The sequence below is a fragment of the Crinia signifera genome, chromosome 7, assembly GCF_055691185.1.
Source record: "Crinia signifera chromosome 7, ASM5569118v1, whole genome shotgun sequence".
Lineage (NCBI taxonomy): Eukaryota > Metazoa > Chordata > Amphibia > Anura > Myobatrachidae > Crinia > Crinia signifera.
Window position 1 is genome coordinate 180,041,991 of NC_139223.1, and position 24,808 is coordinate 180,066,798.

A 24,808-nucleotide genomic window follows, 5' to 3' on the forward strand; every position below is an offset into this window, starting at 1 on the left:
AAATCCTGCAAAATCGTTCTAGTTCCAATCAATCATTTGCTATCAAATGTTGGAAAACAGACCAAAATTATTGTTTGGACTAAGCTTGTTGAACCAAATGGATGTAACAAGTTTTCGGAATGACCGTTGTCTTGTTTTCCAGTGTTTGGGTGCAAATGGTTGATTGCCAATTGTTCCTATACATTACCAGATTTTTGTTCTCACCAGACAGATTGGACAGATAAATATTTAGGTGTGTACCCAACAAACCTTGCTGGATATGGAGAGAGGGAGCTGTGAAGACAGAGATTGGAGGTAGGAGCAGATAGGGACTTTCCTTTTAACCGACTTTCTGGCAGCCAACTCAATGAAGCAGGGGGCGGGGCCATCACCTGGAGGGAAAAAAGGGCGATTCGGGGGTCAGAGCCACAGACGGACTGCCCTGTTGGGGGCGTGTCTAGAGTGATCGCATCATTTTTGCCCCACCATGCAATGCTGGAATTTCAGGCATTAAACTGCGAGGGGCGGAGATAAAATGCTGAGATCGCATCATTTGACCCGCGGATCCCCCGCCGGGCAGCGGTTTGAGGGAGATGAAAGGCAATGCGGGAGGGTTTCCCCCATTTCCGTAGGCCGGGAGCGGGACCCGCTTTCCAGGACCCTCCCGTGCATTCCAGGAGGGTAGGCAACCCTGTGTATTCTATATGCAGTTACAACATTGGCTCATAGCCACACAGGGGGCAGGAGTGAGGATGGATCCCAGAGGGTCTGGCATAGTGACAGACAAGGAGAAAACAGCTCTTGAAGTTTTACATACTAGTGACTGATGTTTCAGTTCTCACCCCCACAATTGAAATACAATATTGCTGAACAAGACATCAGAGGTCACCTTTGCCCTGCAGGTCAGAGGTGACAGGAAACATACCGCAATGTCAGCTGGGCACTTCCTGCTGTATTCAGCATTTATTGCCCGGTTCAGATCATTATATATATACTGTATATGTGTGTGTGTGTGTGTGTGACACTACACATTGGTGAGGATGCATCTGTGAGTCCATCTGTGTAGAAGATACACAAGTATATATGGTAGCTAACACCTAGCTACGTGTATTACAGTATACAAAGTAACACTCCTGTTGCCTCAGATATCATACTGACTTTGCTGAGGAAGATGTGTGATGCACTAAACCGAACATTTGCTTTTATTTTTACAGTTCCAAAGGAACTAGTACAACGTAACGTATAAACAACAACAAAGCACAAAACCAGTAACCAGAAAATATAAAGTGGCTTTTATAATGATTAAATTGAGTATTCTGTTAATACATAATCAATATGTACTCCAAACACAGTTGTGTCCTTGTATACTTGTGTGTGTTTTATTTGACACTATTGCTATACACATTTAAATGGAATCTGTACACTTCACAGGAGCTACAGTAATGTATCTGATACACAGGAAGTGTCATCATCTGGAGCAAAGACTGAGATTGCCCCAAAGACTCAAAGGTAAGGGTCACTGCCGGTACTCTACACCACCTCACCCACCACAGAGCATCCCAGTGACAGCCATATAATGTACAGAGCATCCCAGTGACAGCCATATAATGTACAGAGCATCCCAGTGACAGCCATATAATGTACAGAGCATCCCAGTGACAGCCATATAATGTACAGAGCATCCCAGTGACAGCCATATAATGTACAGAGCATCCCAGTGACAGCCATAAAATTTACATAGCATCCCTGTGACAGCCATATAATGTACAGAGCATCCCAGTGACAGCCATATAATGTACAGAGCATCCCAGCGACCACCATATAATGTATAGAGCATCCCAGCGACCACCATATAATGTACAGAGCATCCCAGCGACCACCATATAATTTACAGAGCATCCCAGTGACAGCCGTATAATGTACAGAGCATCCCAGTGACAGCCATATAATGTACTGAGCATCCCGGTGACAGCCATATAATGTACAGAGCATCCCAGTGACAGCCATATAATGTACAGAGCATCCCAGCGACCACCATATAATGTATAGAGCATCCGAGTGACAGCCATATAATGTACAGAGCATCCGAGTGACAGCCGTATAATGTACAGAGCATTCCAGTGACAGCCGTATAATGTACAGAGCATCCCAGTGACAGCCGTATAATGTACAGAGCATCCCGGTGACAGCCATATAATGTACAGAGCATCCCAGCGACCACCATATAATGTATAGAGCATCCGAGTGACAGCCATATAATGTACAGAGCATCCAAGTGACAGCCGTATAATGTACAGAGCATCCCAGTGACAGCCGTATAATGTACAGAGCATCCCAGTGACAGCCATATAATGCAGAAAGCAACACAGCGACCACCATATAATGTACAGAGCAACACAGCGACCACCATATAATGTACAGAGCAACACAGCGACCACCATATAATGTACAGAGCATCCCAGTGACAGCCATACAGTGTACAGAGCATCCCAGTGACAGCCATATAATGTACAGAGCATCCCAGTGACAGCCATATAATGTACAGAGCATCCCAGTGACAGCCATATAATGTACAGAGCATCCCGGTGACAGCCATATAATGTACAGAGCATCCCAGCGACAGCCATATAATGTACAGAGCATCCCAGTGACAGCCATATAATGTACAGAGCATCCCAGTGACAGCCGTATAATGTACAGAGCATCCCAGTGACAGCCATATAATGTACAGAGCATCCCGGTGACAGCCATATAATGTACAGAGCATCCCGGTGACAGCCATATAATGTACAGAGCATCCCGGTGACAGCCATACAATGTACAGAGCATCCCATTGACAGCCGTATAATGTACAGAGCATCCCAGTGACAGCCGTATAATGTACAGAGCATCCCAGTGACAGCCATACAATGTACAGAGCATCCCAGTGACAGCCATACAATGAACAGAGCATCCCAGTGACAGCCATATAATGTACAGAGCATCCCGGTGACAGCCATATAATGTACAGAGCATCCCGGTGACAGCCATACAATGAACAGAGCATCCCAGTGACAGCCATACAATGTACAGAGCATCCCATTGACAGCCGTATAATGTACAGAGCATCCCAGTGACAGCCATATAATGTACAGAGCATCCCAGTGACAGCCGTATAATGTACGGAGCATCCCAGTGACAGCCGTATAATGTACAGAGCATCCCAGTGACAGTCATATAATGCAGAAAGCAACACAGCCACCACCATATAATGTACAGAGCACCATAGCAAACAGAGGGCATTACAGCGACTGTTAGCTGGAGGGTACTGTGTAGGGACCATACTGTGGGCTGCGGCGATATCGCTGCACAATTTATATCCAGCATGCTGTATATATCTAGTTACATCGTCGGTCAGGGCCAGTGTTCTCACCGGAGAACATAGGCCATGACAGATTGCTCAGCACACATTGCTGTGCAGTGCTGTGTGCTGACCGATTTACATTGCTCAGATCGCTCAGCAAAATCTCCCTGTGTGTAGGCCCCTTATGAGGACACACGCACTGACTATGGGAACCCAGGCAGATGCATCCTCTTCTGCTTGCTTCTAAAGGCACTAATCCAATAGTAAGTTGATATATATGATGTAATCTAGAAGTGTTAGGAAAGCTTATTTGTCTTAAAGATTACATAAATGTAGATTAGTTAGCAAATAGCTGGTGGATGCATAGACAGAGGTCTTTGTCCTATGAGTACTGCTGTACGGCTCAGAACAGCTGGCCTGGAGATTCTTGTCCCAAGTGCATGAAATATAAGACTTTCCCAATGATCAAAGCGAGAACTCCTTCGAAACTTGCCACCTACTTCCAAACCTCACCAACTCCCAGACGGGGGATCACAATGGGAGACGAGAGCGCGGTTACTGATCTGGAAGTGGAAGAGTTAAGCCCCGAATACAAGCAACTTTCACATGAGAATGACCAGGAACTAAGACAAATTAAAGAGACTGTGGGAAGAGAGAGATAAAGTACTGGACAGCAAGCTCCTAACTGTGTTTGAAAAAAAAAAAGACAGCTGATTGGTTGGTAGTTTATCTCTGTCCACATTATCACTCTCCAAGGCGTAGTACTTCTGCCCCTGGATAGACTCACTACACCTGCCCCTGTATTTTTATGTTACAGAAATTCTAAATGTAATGCTGCCCATACACTTATGCGATCAGATGCGATGGGATATCGCAATGCGATGTCCCATCGCATCTGATCGCATCAGGTGGTGCCCAGTGCAGCACCCGATGTCGCATGCCATCCTGCGATGGACATTGGGTGCTGGAAGAGGGGTGGTGTGGGGCTGTGTAGGCGGGACCGGAGCTGGGGACCATAGCGGTGGAGCTTTCAGGCGGAGGGACTTGTCAGCAGCAGCAGTTGACTTTGAAACACTGGACGGCCCTCTGATTGGCTGAGAGAGCTATCTCTCTGCGGCCTCAGCCAACCATAAGGCCGTCCAGTGTATCCCCGAGTCCCGCCGCCTGAAAGCTCCACCACTCCGTCCCTGCTACACAGCCACCATGACTCCCCTGCTGCTGCTGAGTCCATCCGATCCCCAGCATTAAGGTACCGGCTCCCCGCCAGTGCTATAGTCCCCATCCCGGCCCTGCTCCCCGAACCCGCCGCTGATTGCATTAGAAAACCACATGCAATTCGATAAATATTATGTGCAGCTCATAGGGCAGTATTCAATGAGAATTTTGACGATGTGCAGCGAATCCTGTTTAGGATTCGCTGCACATTCGCCACTGCCCGCCGCGTTCCGGAGCCTCGCCGGCTCCAGTATTCAACGAGTCGGGCTCACTGCCCCTGACCGGAAAATTTTAACTCCTGCGGCGATGCCGCAGGGAGCCTGAGGACAGCGGCAGGCAGGGAGATGGAAGTCTCCCTGCCAGCCCCAGAACGTTTGTGGGGGGGAGGTGGGCTCCCCAGGAGCCAGGCAGCACAGGCTGCCCCCCGGGATAGCCAACAGGGGACCGGGTATTCACTACACCCAATCGTGCATATGTTATGATCGGGTGCAGTGAATATATGAATATCTAATGAGCGGCTCGGCTCCCGGCCCCCTGCTGGCTGCTCTGTGCAAAAAAAAAAAAAAAATATATATATATATTTTTTTTTTATTAAATATATATTCATGTGCTTACAGCACATGAATAAAAATAGCATGCCCCTCCTCAGAATAAAATTCCTGATTTTTTGACACCAAATGTAAAAAAACAAAACACTTTAATATAAAAGTTCACCTTCCACTTCACCATAAAAAGATAGCGATTGCTACTTGGTGAATCATGGCGATAAAAACCTTGAAATGTATTCGCCATTTGGTCATTGAATAGGGTGATTCACCGTTGTAGTAAAAAAAAAATCGCCGTACAGCACGAAAATAGCACAAAATCGCCATAAAACATGGCGAATCAGCCTCATTGAATACTGCCCAAAATATCTATCGATGCGACATTCGACGGCGTGCCTGCGCATCGCGTCGAATGTTAGCTTAAAAAATGCATGCATGCATCATTTAATTTATCGGCCAGATGTGGCCGAAATCGAATGATTGCATGCAATATCTCACATATGTATGGGCAGCATAAGGAAGATGGGCACCTCCAAACAGTCAGTAAATCACAGTGTCTCATAATAGGACTGCTGCCAATTCCCCGGAGAAGTCAGAGCCTGAGCCAAGCCCGTACATAAGTTATATCAGCCTCTTACAAGTGCAGGCACTAATAATCCTGCGCTCCCTTCTCTCTGACATCTACACCCCAGGAACCCTTATCCGGCTTTTACAAAGGGGAAAAAAAAGCTCTCAGCACAGAAACCACAAACATCTTCCTGGGGTTTTAAAATACGTACGAGGACAGAAACCAGTGACAATTATATCTCCCATTTATCACTTTACCAGTGCTTCTATCACCTACCTTATAGCCTAAACACCAGAGAACTTCCAACCGTGTGCACAAATGCCATTGCAAACCCCCCAAAATGTTTATATTTACATTTATTCAATTTAACCAGTTACACAAGCTCCCATTTTGTGATGACAAAACTTTCACAGAAGTGGAATATAAATATTACCAGCACCCATAGTATCAGTTCTCCATAGACATGAAAAATAAGAAATTACTTCTGAGGATACAGTATGTACCAAGAACTGAATAGGCTCCACTTCTGCAAATGAAGGTGTTCTGTGGTTGCCATGAAGCCCACTGGCACACAGCACTTATGACAGCTGGACAAGAAAGTATTATGGGCAGTATGTAGGGCTGGTGCAAGGCACCGGAGCGCCCCAGGCGAGGGGGGGGGGGGGGTGCGCCCACGCGCTACATGGTGGGGAGGTTTTGTCGATTTGGCTGGTTGGCGGGGGGCTATATGCAACAGGTGGGTCCGCGTGGTCTGTGGGGTAACTATGGCGCCCACAGCAATTTACCGAGCCCCCGTCAGAAGAGAGGGAGCCACACGCTGTACTGCCCAGCCGGAGTGAAGTGCTGCCGCACATCATCATACGCCGGATATCGCCGCTGGGACCCCTCTGACCGCGGCTTGCGCCGCAGGGAACCCTCAGACCGCACGGACCCCCCTGCTGCATATAGCCGGGGGGGGTTCACCTCCGCTCACCTCCATCTGGGGGGGGGGACCTGCTCCGAACTGCCGCCCTCCAGTGGCCGGCGCCCTAGGCAAATGCCTATACCTGGTGGTGGCCCCGGCAGTATGTTATGTTTGTTATTGCATATGCAAATCATTCCAGTCCAGATTATTCCTGCTCTCCGTTATACCCTGCAGACCTAAGGGAAAAGCAGTCGGCATTAGATGTGACAATAATTAAAGTCAGATTCTCACCCATTAACACTAGTTACTGAGATGGGAAACTCTTACATGTGCGACTAGAGCCAAATTGATCAAAATAAGCTCTCAAGGCAAGAACAGCAAAGAGAGGTATGAAGGAGAAAATGTAATTCCTTCCGTGTACTAGAAAATCCTCAAAAAATGTCCTTGAAAAATCCTTAGAGGCGGTTAGGGAATTTACGGCAGAGACTGGAGCGGTTGTTGCTGACCTACGCAGGAAAGTTATATTCAGCGCTGGGAAGGAAAGACTATATAAGAATAGCAATAAGTGTGAAAAGTATAACTAAACTAAAATATAAACTAATATACAGAATAGTAGGTTATCGGTCGGATGGGATGTGTTCAAGCATTAGGTCAAATGTTGACAGTCAAAAAGATCGACATGAACTTTTACAGTTTCTTTTTCAAAAACAGGTGGTATTTCATACCCTACCATCCACTAGGGCGTGGAGGGAAAATAGAGGAGTGTGCCGGGCGCAGTGAGCATGGCACGTGCAGTGAGTCATGTGTGGGGACACGGTACACTGCTACAGTGTCCCATACTTACCTACTTTCCGGCTGGGCAGCCAGTTCAGGGGGGGGGGGGGGAGCAGTGAAAAGGGGTGGGGCGGGGGCAGAGCCACACCCTGTACGTTACCTTGTAATTTGTTTTTTGTTTGCTATGTATGGCGCTGCGGACACTTTGTGGCGCCTTATAAATAAACGAACTACGGTACTTGTTTCCTAGCACGGCGCCCATCGCATTGCATACCATAAGGCATTCGATGGTATGTGATGCGATGTTAGCCGATGTTATACAATTTTTAATTGTATACCATCAAATTGTATGCCATTGTATGGCATATACAATGGTATACGATTTTAAATTGTATAAGCACCCTAATGGGTGTTTTCAATGTTAAATGTGCCCCCTATAAGATAAATAATTGTATAAGCACCGTAATAGGTGCTTACAATGTTAAAAGCACCCCCACGCCACCGGTGCTATCAACGCCAAACCGAAGCGTGGCGAGCGCAGCGAGCCCGTGAGGGGCGGCGGCACGTGTCCTCCGACCTTTTCATACCCCCACTATCCACATCGGCGTGGAGTTGATATGGTTAGAGCGTGGAGTTATATAGTGTGGCGAGCGCAGTGAGCACCACGAGGGGACGCGGAATACATGTGAAGTAATGCGCATCCCCTCGTGGGGCTCGCTGCGCTCGCCACACTATATAAAGTAAACTCCACACCGACGTGGATAGTGGGGGTATGAAAAGGTCGGATGACGTGTACTGCCGCCCCTCGCGTACCGCCGCCCCTCGCGGGCTCGCTGCGCTTGCCACGCTTCGGGTTGGCATTGATAGTGGCGGTGGCGTTGGGGGTGCATTTAACATTGTAAGCACCTATTAAGGTGCTTATACAATAAAAAATCGTATAGGGGGACCATTTAACATTGAAAAAAACCATTAGGGTGCTTATACAATTTAAAATCGCATTGTATGCCATATACAATGGTATACAATTTTGAATTGAATATTGACTTACTTATATTTATTTACGACTGAATATTGTGGGCGCCATGCTAGGAAACAAGTACCCAAACTACTACTAAAATGGTGCGATTTGCGTCATTTGACTCGCCGTGGCGGGGCCGCAGGTGCCGACAGGGGAGGGCCTCGCGGAAGCCGGGCGGCTTTGTGGGAGGGTTGCCGTTCTTTCCGGGGGGGGCGGGAGGGGGACCCGATTTCCAGGACCCTCCCGGCCATTCCGGGAGGGTAGGCAACCCTGCAGTGTCCATGTCAACTTACGTCAACATAGACTCGAATAGACTCACCTTCCCATTGTCAACCTAATGCTGGTGTCGACCTTGAAACCCTGTCGACTTTAGGCCTGTCTACCTATTTCATGTGTCGAGCCAAGCCTTCATACTGTTGACCTTATGACCCATACCTCTTCAGTTTGGGCTACAGGGAGGGAGGGTTAGGGTTAGGCACTTAGGGGGGGCATTCAATCCCACCAGAAATAGTCAGATTAGTTGAGTTTTGCATTTTTCGGTTTGCTCGACAGCCAAAATGCAGCTTGACAATTCGAGTTTCAAGTCAATCAAGTGTCAATCATCAGTGACTCCGCCTGCTGACGTTTGACCAATGAGGTGAGCTGTAGGCGTGGCAATCTCTCCTTCCCGCTTTGATAGATACTTTATAAACCCATGTGTGTTGGTGGCATTTCCGCGTTTCACCTGGGAAATAAGCAGCTTGTCAGCGGACCACGACGGCACCTGGAAGTGTGACGCAGGGAATCGGACAGCAGAGGGTACCTGGACCCTGGATAGCAGCAGTTTGCCCTTGTCATTTTACAAGACATTTTACATTATTTCTGCTTAATAATGTGTCCCATGTGACTGTTACTGATTCCGTGTAATGTCATTTATTAAACAACTACACAGTTCTTAAGCTTTGCTTCATAATATACGTTAATCTTCAAGCATGCTTCTGGAAGGCTACTGAAATAGATGCTCTAGTAACCAGTGGCGTAACTAAGTTTTGGGCGCCACGCACCCCCAATCCCCCGCCGCCCATGCAAACTCCCCCCCCCCCCCCCAATCCTCTGCAGCCTTACCTATCGCGCTGGTCCCGGCGGCTCCGTTCTTCTTCTGCTGAGGACCACCACAAAATGGCCGCCCCCATACAGCAGACAGTTTCAGAGAACTGTGTGCTATAAGGGGGCGGCCATTTTGTGGTGGTCCTCATCAGAAGAACGGAGCCGCCGGGACCAGCGAGATAGGTAAGTCTGCAGGGGATTGGGGGGGGGGGGGTGTAACTATAGCACTGCAGCCCCCGGCCCCCACATGCACAGCGCCCCCCCCCCCCCGCGGTGGCGGGGGGCTGCGGTGCTATAGTTACGCCGCTGCTAGTAACAAACTTCTGAAATCTGAATTACAGTTCTAATAACACAACATTCTAATCACTTTTGTACAGTTAACCATGGAATGAAAGCGTTAAAAATTAAACAAATATGAGCTGAGAAGTGTTGCATAAACAAAACATCTTGTGGTTTTGGAATGGGCATGCTTTTGGGCAGTGGCGTAACTATGAATTGGGGCCCCCCCCCCGCGGCATCCCCCTCCCCCATTGCACCCCCCTCCCTCGTCCGCAGCCTTACCTGTCTTGCTGGTCCCGGCTCCCTTGCTGGCTTTATTCTTCTGCTATGGAGACGGACCAACACAAAATGTCCGCCCCCATACAGCAGACAGTTTCATAGAACAGTCTGTTATATGGGGTGGACATTTTATTGTGGTCCGTCTCACTAGCAGAAGAATGACCGTCCACCACTGAAGACAGGTAAGGCTGCGGACGGCGGATGGGCGGGCGATGGACGGGTGGCAGGCAGGCAAGCGGCGGATGAGAGGGGGCTAACTATAGCACCGCAGCCCCCCAGTGCCCCCACATGCACAGCGCCCCCCCCCCCCGCGACCGCGGTGGCTGCGGTGCTATAGTTACGCCACTGCTTTTGGGGCAGATTTGTACATCAAAAGTACCCTATCACGACTCCTGAAAGAGGCAAGGTAAAAAATTTAGAAACTGCCTTGAAGCAGTCGGGCACCTGAACAATAATCCACATTGAATAGGCAGATGAAAATATCTCGAGAAATCTCACCCAAATATGCTCGACAATTTGAAAATTGGTCATCTCAACAGGCGAGCAAGACGAAACCACAAATCAGGCGAGCTCACCTCGAAAATTGAGATAAAGCCAGAATGAATAGACGAGCTCTGAAAATCGGAATATCCAGTCAAACAGATTAAAAACCTCGACAAAATTACATGCTTGACAGGAATTCAATACCCCCCTTAGAAGGGAGAGTTGGAGTTAGGTTGCAGGGAAAGGGGGGTTGGGGTTAGGTTGGGGGCTGGAGGGGGTTACAGTTAGCCAATAACATGTGGGGGGGGGGGACATGGGTGGAGGGTTAGAGTGCAAAAAGGGATGATTGGGATGCTGGGGGGGGGGGGGTATAATTTCAGAATGCTACTGACTTTTTTTAAAGTGGAAATCGTTTACACTTCAAAATGATTGCCGCTTGAAAAAACTGGATTTCTTCCCAAATCTCTCATCCTCTCATCTCTCATCTGTGTTGTCATCTGGCTATTTCTCTATCAAGTTATAAATACATTTAGCTTTCCATTAAAGTATTTGAAGTACCTGAAAGGCATTTGTACATGTCGCACAGTCAGAGTAAGAGCTTATGGAGTGTTATTTGGAGGTTATCTGGAGGTCTTCCCTCATTTAACAATACCAGGCAATGCTCTCCATCTTCCCCATTAATATATGGAGCTTGCAGTAGCTGCGGTGATGCAGAATGCAGGGAAAGTAGCAGAGGCACCTTAATAATATCATCACATCCAAATCAGTCTCATCACGACTCACATTAATTAGACAAATGATGGAAGATATCGCTCTCCCCGGGGGCAATGGGGAGATCTTTATCATTGTCTCCCTCTATGAATGCTAGTTCACCAATTACAGCATCTCTTATTGCAGAAGTAAGCTATTGATGGGTACACACTTGGCGATATATCGTTAACGACATGGATTATATTAACATTGTTAATGTGTAAAATGCGTGTGCAATGTTATAGTGCAAACCGTCCTGATTGTACGTGCAAAGTCGTTAAAGTTGCGCACTGTTAATGGCCCTTTTTGTACGTGCAGCTCAATCTTGACTACGACTGCAAGTACGGACATCGGTCAGTGTGTATGCCGATATAGTGGCCGATTCAGACCCGTCGTTTTTGATGGTGGTGGGGGGGAAGTATGAGTTGCACTCTCCCTCCAGATTCACAAATAACTCCGGGGATTCTTCTATAAACACCTGTGTGTTTTATGTCCTTGTGTTTTACAAAACAATATTGATTATGATTATGACTGTTTCCCTTTAAGATAAATCCCTTTAAAAACTGGCATCTGGGCAATTAGGTTTTAACACGATCAAATTGTATCTGGTTGCTTTTCATCCAAACTTGTTTATTATGCCAAATGCCTGTGTGATGCTCCCATGGGAACAGGGCATCAGAAACAAGGCAAAATATTTCATAAGATGTATCTCGTGTATATGTTTCCGTATATATATATATATATATATATATATATATATATATATATATATAATATATATATATATATATATTCTATTATTCGGATTCAGTATTGAACCGGCGTTCAGAATCCCGACGCCGGAATCCCGACAGACGAAATGCCGACAAGGGGGGGACGTGGATCGCCCCCCCTTGCGGGCTCGCTGCGCTCGCCACGCAGCGGGCCCGGTGCCTCGCTACGCTCGGCACACTAATTTATTCTCCCTCCAGGGGTGTCGTGGACACCCCAGGAGGGAGAAAGTGTCGGCATTTCGGCGGTCGGGATTCCGGCGTCGGGATTCTGAACGCCGGGATCCCGACCGCCGGGATCGTAACTGCATCCCCAATTATTCTATTATATTCTATTATGCATTCTAAAATGTAATTTCACAAATGCAACAAAAATGCTGGCTTAAGATAAAACCAGGGTTTACAAGCACACGAGTAAATGCTGCAATGAACATAGGTATATAAAGCATGAAATGATACAATGTATCCGGATAACAGGCCGTATCATCACCCGGCAACACATGTTGCCAAATGTATAGCTGATTGGTATATACAATTTAATAGAGAAGTATGGGGACGGCAGAATGTGTGCTCCCAGGGCTCCTGTCCCCATACTTCGATGCCCGCCATGCATATTATATTTTCTAAACATCTTTAATAATGGCGGACATATGTTTAGTATACATGCGTTCCACCGGCCGGAAGTTGGATGCGGTGTGCGTTCCAACTACCGGAAGTGGAACGCAGATTGATGTTTTTTATCCTTTTTATACGTTTTTTCATTGAGTTATTATTCTGGATTGCCTCCTATATCTTTTATTATACATATTATTTATTATAAATTGTGAAATTAGGCCAATTAAGGTTATTTAACATGATCAATGTGCTGCACTGCTGCCAGAACCAGCCTGCCTTACCTCTCAGATTGCCGCCGTCGCCGGGACCCGCAGATCTACTTGTCTGCAATCCCGGCGCTCCTCCAGGCTCCTGCTAATGAAAAATAGCCCACACAAAATGTCCGCCCCCTTACAGCAGACACTTTTTGAGCATGCGATTTATCACATGCAAAACTTGGCACATCAAGTGCTTAGTCGTATCTGATCCCTCCCGGGGAGCTGCCAGGGAATCAAGTTCCGACTTGTCCGAAGCCTAATTTATGGGGGCCTTTAGTAAATTTACCCCGTAGACTTCAACTTTCAATACAATTCACACGAAATACAAATGATCGAATTCACCAATGAATCATCTGAAGAAAGATTCACAGCACGTGCATTAGGAGGCTCCTCCGGATGTATTTGGTCTCCTTCGTTATCTCCAGATTAGCCGCAGTTTTCAATTAGTTCGTGCACTGATTAATTTCCTGTAGCGGAAGGTGTTGGTTTTACCTGGAATATTGGGAGCTACGGCTACAAAAATATAAATAAAACAGCTTCCCCAATAACGTAGGATCCAGTGGTGAATTTATAATGGGTGCAATGTGTGTGGTGCACACAAGGCCCCTGAGTCCCAGGGGGGCCCACACCATGCAAACTGCACCCATTGTTTAATGCTTACCCCTCCAGAGTCCCACGATAAATGCAGAGGCGCTGCCGGAACCACTCAAAAATGGCCTGGGCGCCAATGACTAATCTGCAGTGGATGCTGTGCCTGGTCTTTGCTTCCATTGGGGCAGATCAGTATCAAGCCTTAAAAATAGATAAATACAAGGGTAATAAAGAATGATAAATGCCTAGCCAATCAGCTCCATACTTTCACGTTACATGCTGTGTTTAAAAAATGACAGTTAGGAGCTTATTTGCCAAACATTTTTTACTCTCGCGTTTTTCTCTTTTTGAGATTACATCTGCCCTACTGTGTCTTAGTGCAATACCAGGTGTCAGTGACATTTCTATAGTTTCATACAGTCGATGCGTACAAATTTTCAACTGAATTTGCGTACATTACATCTTACTCGCAGATATCAGCAGCATGGGCGCGTTCTCGGGTGCGTGCATATAGATTGCAATGAGAATGTACTGAGCGATCGCAGCTGCCTCTGTGTTGTGGCAAAACCACACTCGTGACCCATTCGCGGGTAAGATGAAGGCGGCCATATTTGTATAAAAAAAATTGGTTGTGCTGGGTTATACTGAACTGCAGATTCTCATCCTGCAAAGTGGATGCAACACTTGTATGTACTCAGTGTTGCTGCACATATTCATCGCCATGTTTGACTAACACCCTCTGAATATTATACGCTGTACAGGTGTCACCGCTGAAGCAAGGTACAAAATAATGAAACAGTCTGACAGATATAAAGACAAATTAAAGCTTCCTTTGAATCCAGCGGCTTTTGATCGGTAATTTTACCTACTTCACTAATAAAAACGATCCTGTAGCCTCCGGCACTAAGGGATAAAGAGATCTCCTAATTATCAGGAGGGTGCACCTATGTTATTAGTCCCCTGCCCATCTCATTAGTCTGGGAATAGAAATATGCAGAAAGGCAAATTCGTTCTATCATTCTACCACAGAGAGCAACAAGAAAGTGCATTTGATCAAGATGTGATTTGAGTTTGAGAACAAGAAGCCCCTTTGAGGTTGCCCACCTTGAAATGACATTAACTCAATAGTGTATACATCATATCTCCCAAATGTCCCAATTGTAACGGGACAGTCACGATTTTTTGGCCCGACCGGTCGGCCGGGCCACAGTAAAATGGAGGAGGCGTGACCACCGGGCGATGGTGTGGCTCCCGTGATGAAAAATAAATAAATAAACGAGATGGAGAGGGAAAGCAGGATGCTGCTGCAGCTGTATCCCTCCCCAGCTCAGCACACAGCACTGAGCAGCATGTGCTGAGCTGGAGAGAGAGGCTGTGTTGCAGTGGCAGCCTGTCATCGCTCTCCCCACTGAGTGGCTCCTTGCAACGGGGGAGGGGGGAGTAGCACCCAGGCCCCTCCTGCAGACCCGGGCCCGGGTAAAAAGTACCCGCCCCTCACGATGCCACTGGCCCCACCCACAGGAGTAGTGTCCTCTAATGTCTTGGTGACATGGAGTCAGAAATCACACAATACTACGGGATACATTTACTCTTTTTCTTGAAAAATAGGTTCAGGAACTCTGGGTCTGTGGGTGGAGCTATTTATAAAATGTATATCGATAGATAGAAAGGGGCAGATGTATTAAGCATGGTGAAGTGACAAAGTGAAAGGTGATAACGCAGCAGCCAATCAGCTCCTGTCATTTTTCAAACTCAGCCTGTAACAGGATAAGGACTGATTGGCTGTTTTCTGATGATGTTACCGGTATATTTAATAAGCGGTTCAGGAACGGAGTTGCTCCTAGTTCCTGCTCAAAAAGAGAACTGTATGTACCACATTATGCAGGGCTTTTGACAGACATCTTTGGCAGTTTCGGTTGCTGGATTTAAAGAGGCAAATATAGCTAATAAAAAGCAAAGTGAGCTCTTTTATTGAATATAAGTCACCCTGTAGATCCTGCTACAAAACGGCCAAAGTTACAACGGCTTTGAATAGCGCTGCATAGACAACTTAGCCCCAGGAGAGCCTACAGAATTCTATCTCTCCATGCCCGGGGGTGGGGGGACAGCCCACTAGTGCTGCTCTCACAGAATACTTAGTACTTTATAGCTACACTGGGGTTGCACAAAGCACACAGCCCGGATTGCCTCTATAATCTGAGCCTCTTTCTTTAAACTCAACATTGCCGAATCCAAGGTGGTTTTGTCTTTTAAAATATTCTGTTAAATCTAGCAGTTAAATCATGGAAATCTTGCAGCCAACCGTAACTCACAGGCAATGGCATTAACCCCCGCTATGTCCATACCTTCTACAGGCTTCTTTCCAGGGGTGGGTAAGCTAAGCTGGTCCCAGGTCTAAACTTGGCCTTTTTGCATTCTAAGGAGATCACAAGTATTAACCATTTGTTTGAGTTTTCAAATGGATTCTTCTCACAGATTACAATCCTGATTCCTGATTTGCGACGCAGTCGATATACCAACAGTCAAAATTGTCAATTGTCAGACAGTCAGAATACAGAGACGTGCAATATGCCAACAATCATTATGCGGACATGGTCAAGTGTCGACATGTTAGAATGTCGACATTTAAAATTGCCAACATGGCAAAAAGTCGACATGAGTTTTTTGTGTTTTTTTTCCTCTGAAACCAACTTGTTCTTACTTCGCAATCCAAGTGGGCCTAGAGTTAGATTATAATTGTGTGCTCAAAGCGGTACATTTATAAAGTGTCCATGTCGACCTATGGTGACATAGACCTCCCAAAAAGGCACGTCGGCATTTTTGGGCATGTCGGCATTTTGACCGCGTCAGCATTTTGATCACGTCAGCATAATGAATGTAGGCATTTGAACATGTCGGTATTTTGACTGTTGGTATTTGAATGTCGGGATTCATACTGAACCCCCTGATTTCTCTGTATATTACATTTGTAATATGTTGGCTACAGACGTTTGGATTTATTAATAAATAAGTATCTTTGGATACACCTCCCATCTGGAGAGGGGGAAGTAAGTTTTTGGTTTACGCACCTAATCGCCATAAATCTTTCCACAAATGTAATGTACAAGCCCAGCGGGAATCTGATCTCACTTTCACACTCTGGCAGGAGGACCGGCAACAAATATGATATAAATCTACAATCAAATCTTCATATAAGTAACATTTTACCCTGCAGAAATCTCTCATTTATATACCCTGCACGTCTCCCTGAGACCCATCTGACAGCTCATCCGCTAGAATGCTCTAAGTGGCGCAAGTTATTTCTGGACATGATAGATAGAGAATAAGGATGATGGGTCCACAGTGTCAAGCTCAGCCAATAGGTTGACGCCGTATAATCGTGCACAACGTCGACACAATGCAAGAAAAGTTTGACTTTTTTTAACTGTTTTATACTTTGCGGACTCAGATTGTGAACAATAAAATGTGCCGACTAATTGGGGGTCAACAGATGTGGACATTGACACCAAAAAAAAGGTGAAAAACACATTTCTACCTTTTTCACGTGTCAACTTTTTTCGACATGACACGTGTCAACCTAATTACTATCGGGGATGTGGTCGATAGGAGGACAAGCAATACTGTAGGTCGACCACTACTGGTCAACAGGCGAAAGGTTGACACATGGAAAATGGTCAACATACAAAAGGCTAACATTGACAAAAGGTCGACATGTAAAAGTCGACGTGAAAAAAGGTCAAAATGGGTTTTTCATGATTTGTTTTAAAAACAAAATAGACTTGATCATATGTTACCATCCCAGTGGGCATAGAGGGAGAATAGTGTGCCCACTGCAGCGAGGCACCGTGCCCGAAGCATGGCGGTACATTTATACGGTGTCCATGTCGACATAGACATTTAAAAAACTTGAAAACTCGTATTGACATTTTGTCCATGTATACTTTTGTATGTTGACCCACTGACTGTTGACCTTTTGCTTGTCGCTTCCTGTGGGCCCTTAGCCAACCCCAAGAGCCACACTAGATAGATAGATAGATAGACAGGGCTGCCGACATGGGGGTGCCCTGGGTACAGCTGTCCCGGGCCCCGGCCTCTGGAGGTCCCCGGGCAGTTGACCACAGCGGTGCCAACCACCCCCCTGGCACCCGCACACCGCCTCCCCCTCCCGGGCACGTACAATGCACAGTGCAGCCTGAGCCTGCAGAGGACCGAGCCTAGGACACAGAGGGGCTCGGCGCTCTGCAGGCTGGACTGTGCAGTGTGCGGGACCTGACCAACGGTGGAGGCTGAAGGAGCCGGAGGGCGATGCCGCGTGATGGTAAGTAATGGGTAGGGGTAGGCAGGGTGCTGGCAGGTGCGGGGGGAGGGGGGAGGGGGGGGAGGTGTAGTGCTATGCCGCAGGGGGCCTGGTCAGTCCCGGGCACCAACAGTTCTAGTGGCAGCCCTGTAGATAGATAGATAGATAGATAGATAGATAGATAGATAGATAGATAGATAGATAGATAGATGTCCTCATTCTGGGACATTACTTGGTTGTCCGGGTCAGGTCTTAGCTCCCATTACTAGCAGAGTTATCATTAATGCATTACACATGTTATCTGATTTGTCCCCATCTCTCCTTGTACCATCTGTTTACATATATAAATATTTATAATAGAAAACAAACCACATTGTTGCTCGCTGCTTCCCAACAAAAACAGGTGGGGTGAGCTGTAGTTCTCAGTCTGTGGAGTCTCGTGGATTAAATCATAGCAACAGGCTCTCTCCATGTAACTATCTGTTTATGTCAGTATTCTAGGCCCAGATGGGGACACAAATACCAGCCTTGTTCTCGCTTCTGTAACCGACCCTTGCAGAGCTACATTTGCCAAAACAGCAGGGGACAGAATGCCGGGGGGCAGAACGCGGTTACATGCGTGAACCCTGGAAACATCTGTTTAACCCTTTGAGTGACAACGTTGCTGTGAGCAATCCTCAAAATTAATAGGTGAACCCTATTAATGTTGACATGCATTTGGGTCGACCGCTGAACGTCGACATGCCTTAGGTCGACACCTGAAATAGATCGACACGGGTATGGTCAACAGGGCCAAAAAGTCAACACAAGCATTAGGTCGACCATGGGAAAGGCAACAGTCAAAAGGTCAACTTGAGTTTTTCACAGGTTTTTTTTTAGCCGACATGTGCCGACAGGCGGCATTTCATGCCCTACCATTTACTACGGTGCGATGGGAAAATAAAATAGTGTGTCCGAAGTGTGGTGAGAGCCATGCAAGGGATGCAGAACACTGAGATGTTGTCCATGTCGACTGTGTCAACATTTCAGGACAAAAATCTACCTTCCCATTATCGACCTAATGCTTGGGTCGACCTTCCTGTCCTTTCGACCTTACCCATCAGTGGGGTAACTATAGCTCCGCAGCCCCCGCGGTGGCGGGGGGGCGCAGAGAAATTGGGGGCGCCGCCGGGGGGGCTGCGGGGCTATAGTTACCCGCGGTCTGCGTCTCGCCCGGCTCTCTGTGGGGACCTTCCTGACGTCACGGTCCCGGCCGGCTCCTGCTGCAATGAAAACTGACAATTAGAAAATGGCTGCCCCTATACTGCAGACAGTTTTCTGTCTGCAGTATGGGGGCAGACATTTTCTAAGAGTCCGTTTTCATTGTAGCAGCAGGAGCCGGCCGGGACCGTGACGTCAGGAAGGTCCCCACAGAGAGCCGGGCGAGATGACGCAGACCGCGGGTAAGAAGGGGGGGCAGGTTAGGTGGGGGGTGGGGGGTGCCGAATAAACGTGCAGCGGGGGGGCGCTGAATAGTTAGTTACACCCCTGTTACCCATGTTGACCTATTTCCGGTGTCAACTTAAGGCCTTATCTTGTAACTACTGGTAATGCTAAATAATAAGACTGACACATTTCTAGCCTGGTGTACAGATGTGCCAGTAATGGTGATGAGAGTAACAGCAAACACTTCTGATTGGCTGATTGTGTAATGACAGCTCCAGGTAATAGCACATCGTTCATGGGGGGTTAATTCTGGTTGATTCACTCAGTTTTGAATTCGCACCCTTGCAAGTCAACCAGAGCCTGCCCTGCGAATGCCGGTATGCCCCCTCTCGCAGCGTGTGTTCGCCCGCAGGGCCTGCGAATGGATGTCTTACATAAACATACATTTGCAGCCTTTGGGTGAACCCCCACATCATTCGATGGTCGCCGACCATCGAATGATGTGGAACGTGCGCGCATATCTAAGTGACTCTCAGGTGCACCCTCGGGAGGGAGGAGGCGGCACCGACATCACAGCTCGATTACCATGGAAACGGCCAGTGTTTACATGGGAATGTCCATGAAATGCTGGGCTATTGGCGCGACTATCCGCCGTTGACTCACCACCCCAGCGCACCGTCAGTTGCGTGCACCCAGCGAACAGTCAGTTTGCCATGGCCGCACGGACCGGCGTATGCACATGTGCAAAAAATGCAGCTGCGCATGCGCGTACGCCAAACATCGGTCCACGTGCAAAGGAACGCTCGCTGCGGATGGACCAGAATAAGGTCCTTTATCACCCAGGCTCCATTACATCGGGTTATGGACAATTTTTAGAATGTATCATCTGTTATTTTCATTGGGATCCGGCAGTAACAAATTATTCATATTACATTTAAAAAGTGGTAATATCGGGATGTGGGGGGTTTGTGACTAATTACTCTTTATATGAAAATTTTATTTTTTATAATTATGTATTATTATTATTATTAATAATATTCATCATTATTATTATGGCAGTACGGACGGTGTAATGATTAGCATTACTGCCTCACAGCACTGAGGTCATGGGATCGATTCCCACCATGGCCCTAACTGTGCGGAGTTTGTATATTCTCCCCGTACTTGTGTGGGTTTCCTCCGGGTGCTCCGGTTTCCTCCCACAATCCAAAAATATACTGGTAGGCTAATTGGCTCCTAACAAATTAACCCTAGAATGTCTGTGTGTGCGTGTACATGTGGTAGGGAATATAGATTGTAAGCTCCACTGGGGCAGGGACTGATGTGAATGTTCAAATATTCTCTGTACAGCGCTGCGGAATATGTGTGCGCTATATAAATAACTGGTAATAAATAATTTATTTTTATATGAAAATTCAGTTTTTGTAATTATATATTATTATTAATAATTAACAAAACGAATTATTCGTAGATATTAATAACCCTGCTAAGACATGATTCCCTGTTGTGTATGTGACATATTACTGCATTACACTGTGTATGAATAGGGTCATTCTGTGTGCACATTTATACCAATCACTGCCAGGATGGGTCTGTATACTACAGAAAGGCAGCAGTATAGGTATTTGTCTAATGCAGAAATACTGTAGTTATGTTGGTGATATGATGCGTCTTCTAATAAATGAGAGTCAAAATACATTTAATTAAAATAAATCGTGTCTACCAAATATTGATGTTTATACAGTAAATAAAACTAATTATTTATGCAGCAGTTTCCAAAAATGTTTGTACTACAGATTAGACTGCAGCTTTTCCCAATAGATCAGGACAAGCCCGGGACAGTGCTGATTCCCCATTACTCAGGGTGCCATACACTATGCTGCTGCTGTACAGACTGTATTACACCGACAGCTTCCCAGGCTGTCACTCATCATCGCATGCAGCTTGTCCTGACATCGGGGGGGCAGAGAACCAGCTGAGATCTCATCAGTCAGTACTGAGAAGGCTGGTACCCGTCATCCCACTATCTGGGGCTGTATACGGGTTATCATATACAGGTACACTATGCCTATAGCCCTGGCAGGGGGCAGGGGTCATTGCACTCACTTTTATATTTATTTATTTATTTAACCCAGGGAACTATTAGGGGATATTGTGTAATAGGGTATACGAAAATACACAAGTAATGTGTATTTGCAATGAATAGTGTGTGTGTGTGTGTGTGTGTGTGTGTGTGTGTGTGTGTGTGTGTGTGTGTGTGTGTGTGTATATACACACACACACACACACAAACGCATTTATATACACACTCACACTTAAAACTATATATAATCACAATATCTTTATGTCTGCATACATTATGTATATCTAAACCCACACATACACATAAACTTACATAAAATGAAATATAACCCTAATATAATATATATATATAAATATATATATATATACATATATATATATATGTGTGTCTGAAAAAAACATCCTATTACCCTGTGTACAAATATCTACTTGTTAACTGTCCCATTAATATAGGTCCCATTAAATAACACTGTAATGAAAATTTGCAAGTTATTCACTATAATAATAATAATGTATCTTTTATTTACTTGTTAGGATGTGAAGGATGAACACAGTGACTACAGTTACACTGCACCGTTCTGTCAGACTGTCCTGACCTGGGCTAGGAGCACACAGCTGTCACACAACTCATGTCTACAGTCTTGGAAGGAGTCACTGCTTTTTATCACTTTCTTTTGGCAGTATGCTGATACTTGTAGTTCCACAAATACAAAGGACATAGACAACAGTTGGAGCTTATATAAAGATAATTCCTGAGAGTTTAACGACTGCCCTAAAGTTGTGTATTACAGGGAACTGATCACATACTGTATGTGCACTACATGTTCCACTAAATCGACAAAATAATACAATACTATGCTCAGAATACAGTAGTAATAATAATAATAATAATAATAATAATAATAATAATAACAACATACTGTAGGTCACAAGCTGCAAGTGGCAAGTAGTAGCCTAAATCGCTTACACAATAGTAGCCATGTACCATCTCCCTGCAGGTAAGTATACACCGATCTATAAATACAGATAATACATTCAGTACTGTACCTGTCAGATGTGTCATATAACTATGCAGAGAAGTTCTATCTGTACATTTATAAAGGAGGTGACGGGAAGATCAGTCATCAGGACAATAACGAGAAGCTATAATACTATTATGCTAAATGTTGCAGGTTTGTATACCATACACATGTGAGGGCAGTGCCCCTGGGTGACAGATGCTCAGCTGTACCCCCAATGCTCAGTACAGGTAGGTGTACTTCTTACCTAGGAGGATCCAGAGCAGGTGCCTGGAGGTGAGGAGGAATCCCAGGTTCATGTCTGGACAAGGTACCCCCAAGCTCAGAGCGCCGTATACCAATGCCCTGAAGGAGCCATCAGAACGTTGAGGACTTCCAATAGTGACAGCTCCTGGTGTATGTCCAGCAGACCAGATCCATCCAGGTGCAAAAGAACTTCTAAATGCTCTGAAGAAGACAAGGGAGGTGCTTCCACCGACCAACCACTATCTGGTACTCCAAGCCAACGAATGGTGTCCCCTTCCCCTATGCCTGGGAGATGCTGGGAGGAACCTGCAGGTTTTTAGGATAGCACAATCTCACCTACAGCACCCTCAGCGCAGTTTGGTCATTTTTGAGGTCAGTGCTTCCGGTCTGGAGAAGTCTTCAGCTACATGAGCCCACTGGAAACATGGTTGAGATGCCAGATAACCCCAAACTATCAGTATTGCTGGAGGAGAATGGACCACCAGGCAGAAGAAGTTGGTGCTTTGGGATCTACACTTCTAAACAGATGTCTTCTTCTTCCTTAGGTGATGGTTCCCCTCTGAACTTCAAGCTTCCTCTTGGTAGAGTTGTCAAGATCTCATCTTCTTCTGAACTCTTCTGGAGAAGGATTCTGGATCTGTTGAGGAGAACTGAAGGACTTATCTAGCCTCTAGGACTTTGAATGTGTGAATGAGAAAGGGGCTTTGGCTGAAGTGATCTTACTCTGTGCCTGTGGAGTGTTCTCTCACCCCCCCTCTCTCTCTGTAGGGTTGAGGTTCTCCTATCCCCTCTGCATCTATAGGTGCGCGTGTTCCCCTGCCACTGTAGATGGGGAGGAACCTCCCAGCCTCCCTCTTGTCCTCCGTGCAAGTGGAGGCTCTCCTGCTGCTGCCTCCGTCCTCTGTTCTGCTGATGGCATCTAACTTTAGATCCGGATCTGTTATAAATAGGATCTGTATGAACACACTGCAGCCGAGCTCTCTCCCTTTTAATCCCAGGAATTCCTGTCATTGCCATATGGGAGCTGTCAGTGTGCACAATGGTAATGACTGCTGCTGGTCGGGTGTCAGACCTCTGGGTGCAGGGAGCAGGATGTCTCAATGAGCACACATACATGGGTGGAATTAAATGCTATAATGAGTCTTGTGACTTTAGGTGTTCCTCCTGGGTCTGCATGCAGAAGGAATTTGCTTCCACTTGCAGTGACTTGCAGAGGCTACTGGTTCCTTATACAGCAGCAGCAGCAAATGTCATTTCCAGCTGTCTCTGTGATCGCCTTGCAATGTCTCTGCCTTATAGTATATATCACAATGCAGCTACAGTATCTGTCCAGGGACACAATTACTGATGGGTTAATTAAGAATGTTTTATTGGTAAATATGCAATTAAATGCCTATAGCTGCAGTATAACACTACAGTACAGTGTGTGCATCTTTATTTGTACTGAAATCCCCTATATCGCTACCGAAGTACTGTATAAAGTCAGGCATGCATCTTGCATGTACAGTACATGGCCAATGGCAGAGTTTATAGAGGTAAAATCAATGTTTGGAATGACTTATACAATGTATATAGCTCATTCCCCCCATCAGTATAAACAGAAGGATTGCATTTATTTACAGAAAGAACATACTTTTAGTAATGTTTAGTATTTATTCTTGGTCTATACTTTATAGTTGTCAAAAAAAAGGTCTTTATACTGTATGTGTACATTCTGACATCAGCAAGAGGTATTCCGCTCTGCAACCTCTTTATGAACTGTGACATAGGATTAATGTCCTTTTAAAATATTTAGTCTCCTCTGTCACAATTGTTACTGATAGAAGGATTGCATTGCAGTTTTCTTTCATGCCATCAAACTTTACAGTCTGGAATGGAATTTAGGAAGATATATATGTAATTATTATTATCAGCATCATAAATAACAGACATTACCACCATAAAAATGACTTTTATCCTAAGTGTGTATTATTTCTTTTAGCAACTGCATAGTTATATCCAGACGCAGGTCTCCTGCTCCCAAGGGGGCACCTCTCCTCCACTGCCAGTTTGAAGCAGTTCTTTGAAAGCCGTTGATATCGCTTCTTTGGCTGACTCCCCTCCGAACATAGGGGGTTATTCTGGTTCACTCCTTCTGGCAAATTCCTTCTCAAATGGACAAAACCATGCTGCACTGCAGGTGGGGCAGATGTAACTTGTGCAGAGAGAATTAGATTTGGGTGGGGTTTTACTTCAAAGTGAGATCTATATTGCAGTGCAAAAATAAAGCAGTCAGTATTTCCC

At 45.9% G+C, this 24,808-nt stretch overlaps 1 protein-coding gene and 1 long non-coding RNA gene across 2 annotated transcripts in view; one reads left to right on the forward strand and one right to left on the reverse strand.

Moving 5' to 3' along the window:
* RAMP1 (receptor activity modifying protein 1) overlaps positions 1 to 23,724 on the reverse strand; it is a 62,262-nt gene extending 38,538 nt beyond the window's left edge. The window contains exon 1 of the mRNA XM_083154510.1: positions 22,527 to 23,724. Coding sequence (XP_083010636.1) covers positions 22,527 to 22,578 — 52 coding nt within the window. The 5' untranslated portion in view covers positions 22,579 to 23,724. The remainder of the gene's footprint in view (positions 1 to 22,526) is intronic.
* On the forward strand, positions 1,211 to 24,486 carry LOC146020910 (uncharacterized). The gene is made up of 2 exons (XR_014450853.1): positions 1,211 to 1,488; positions 21,795 to 24,486. It is a non-coding gene; the product is annotated as an uncharacterized LOC146020910 (long non-coding RNA).
* Positions 24,487 to 24,808: the final 322 nt, after the last annotated feature.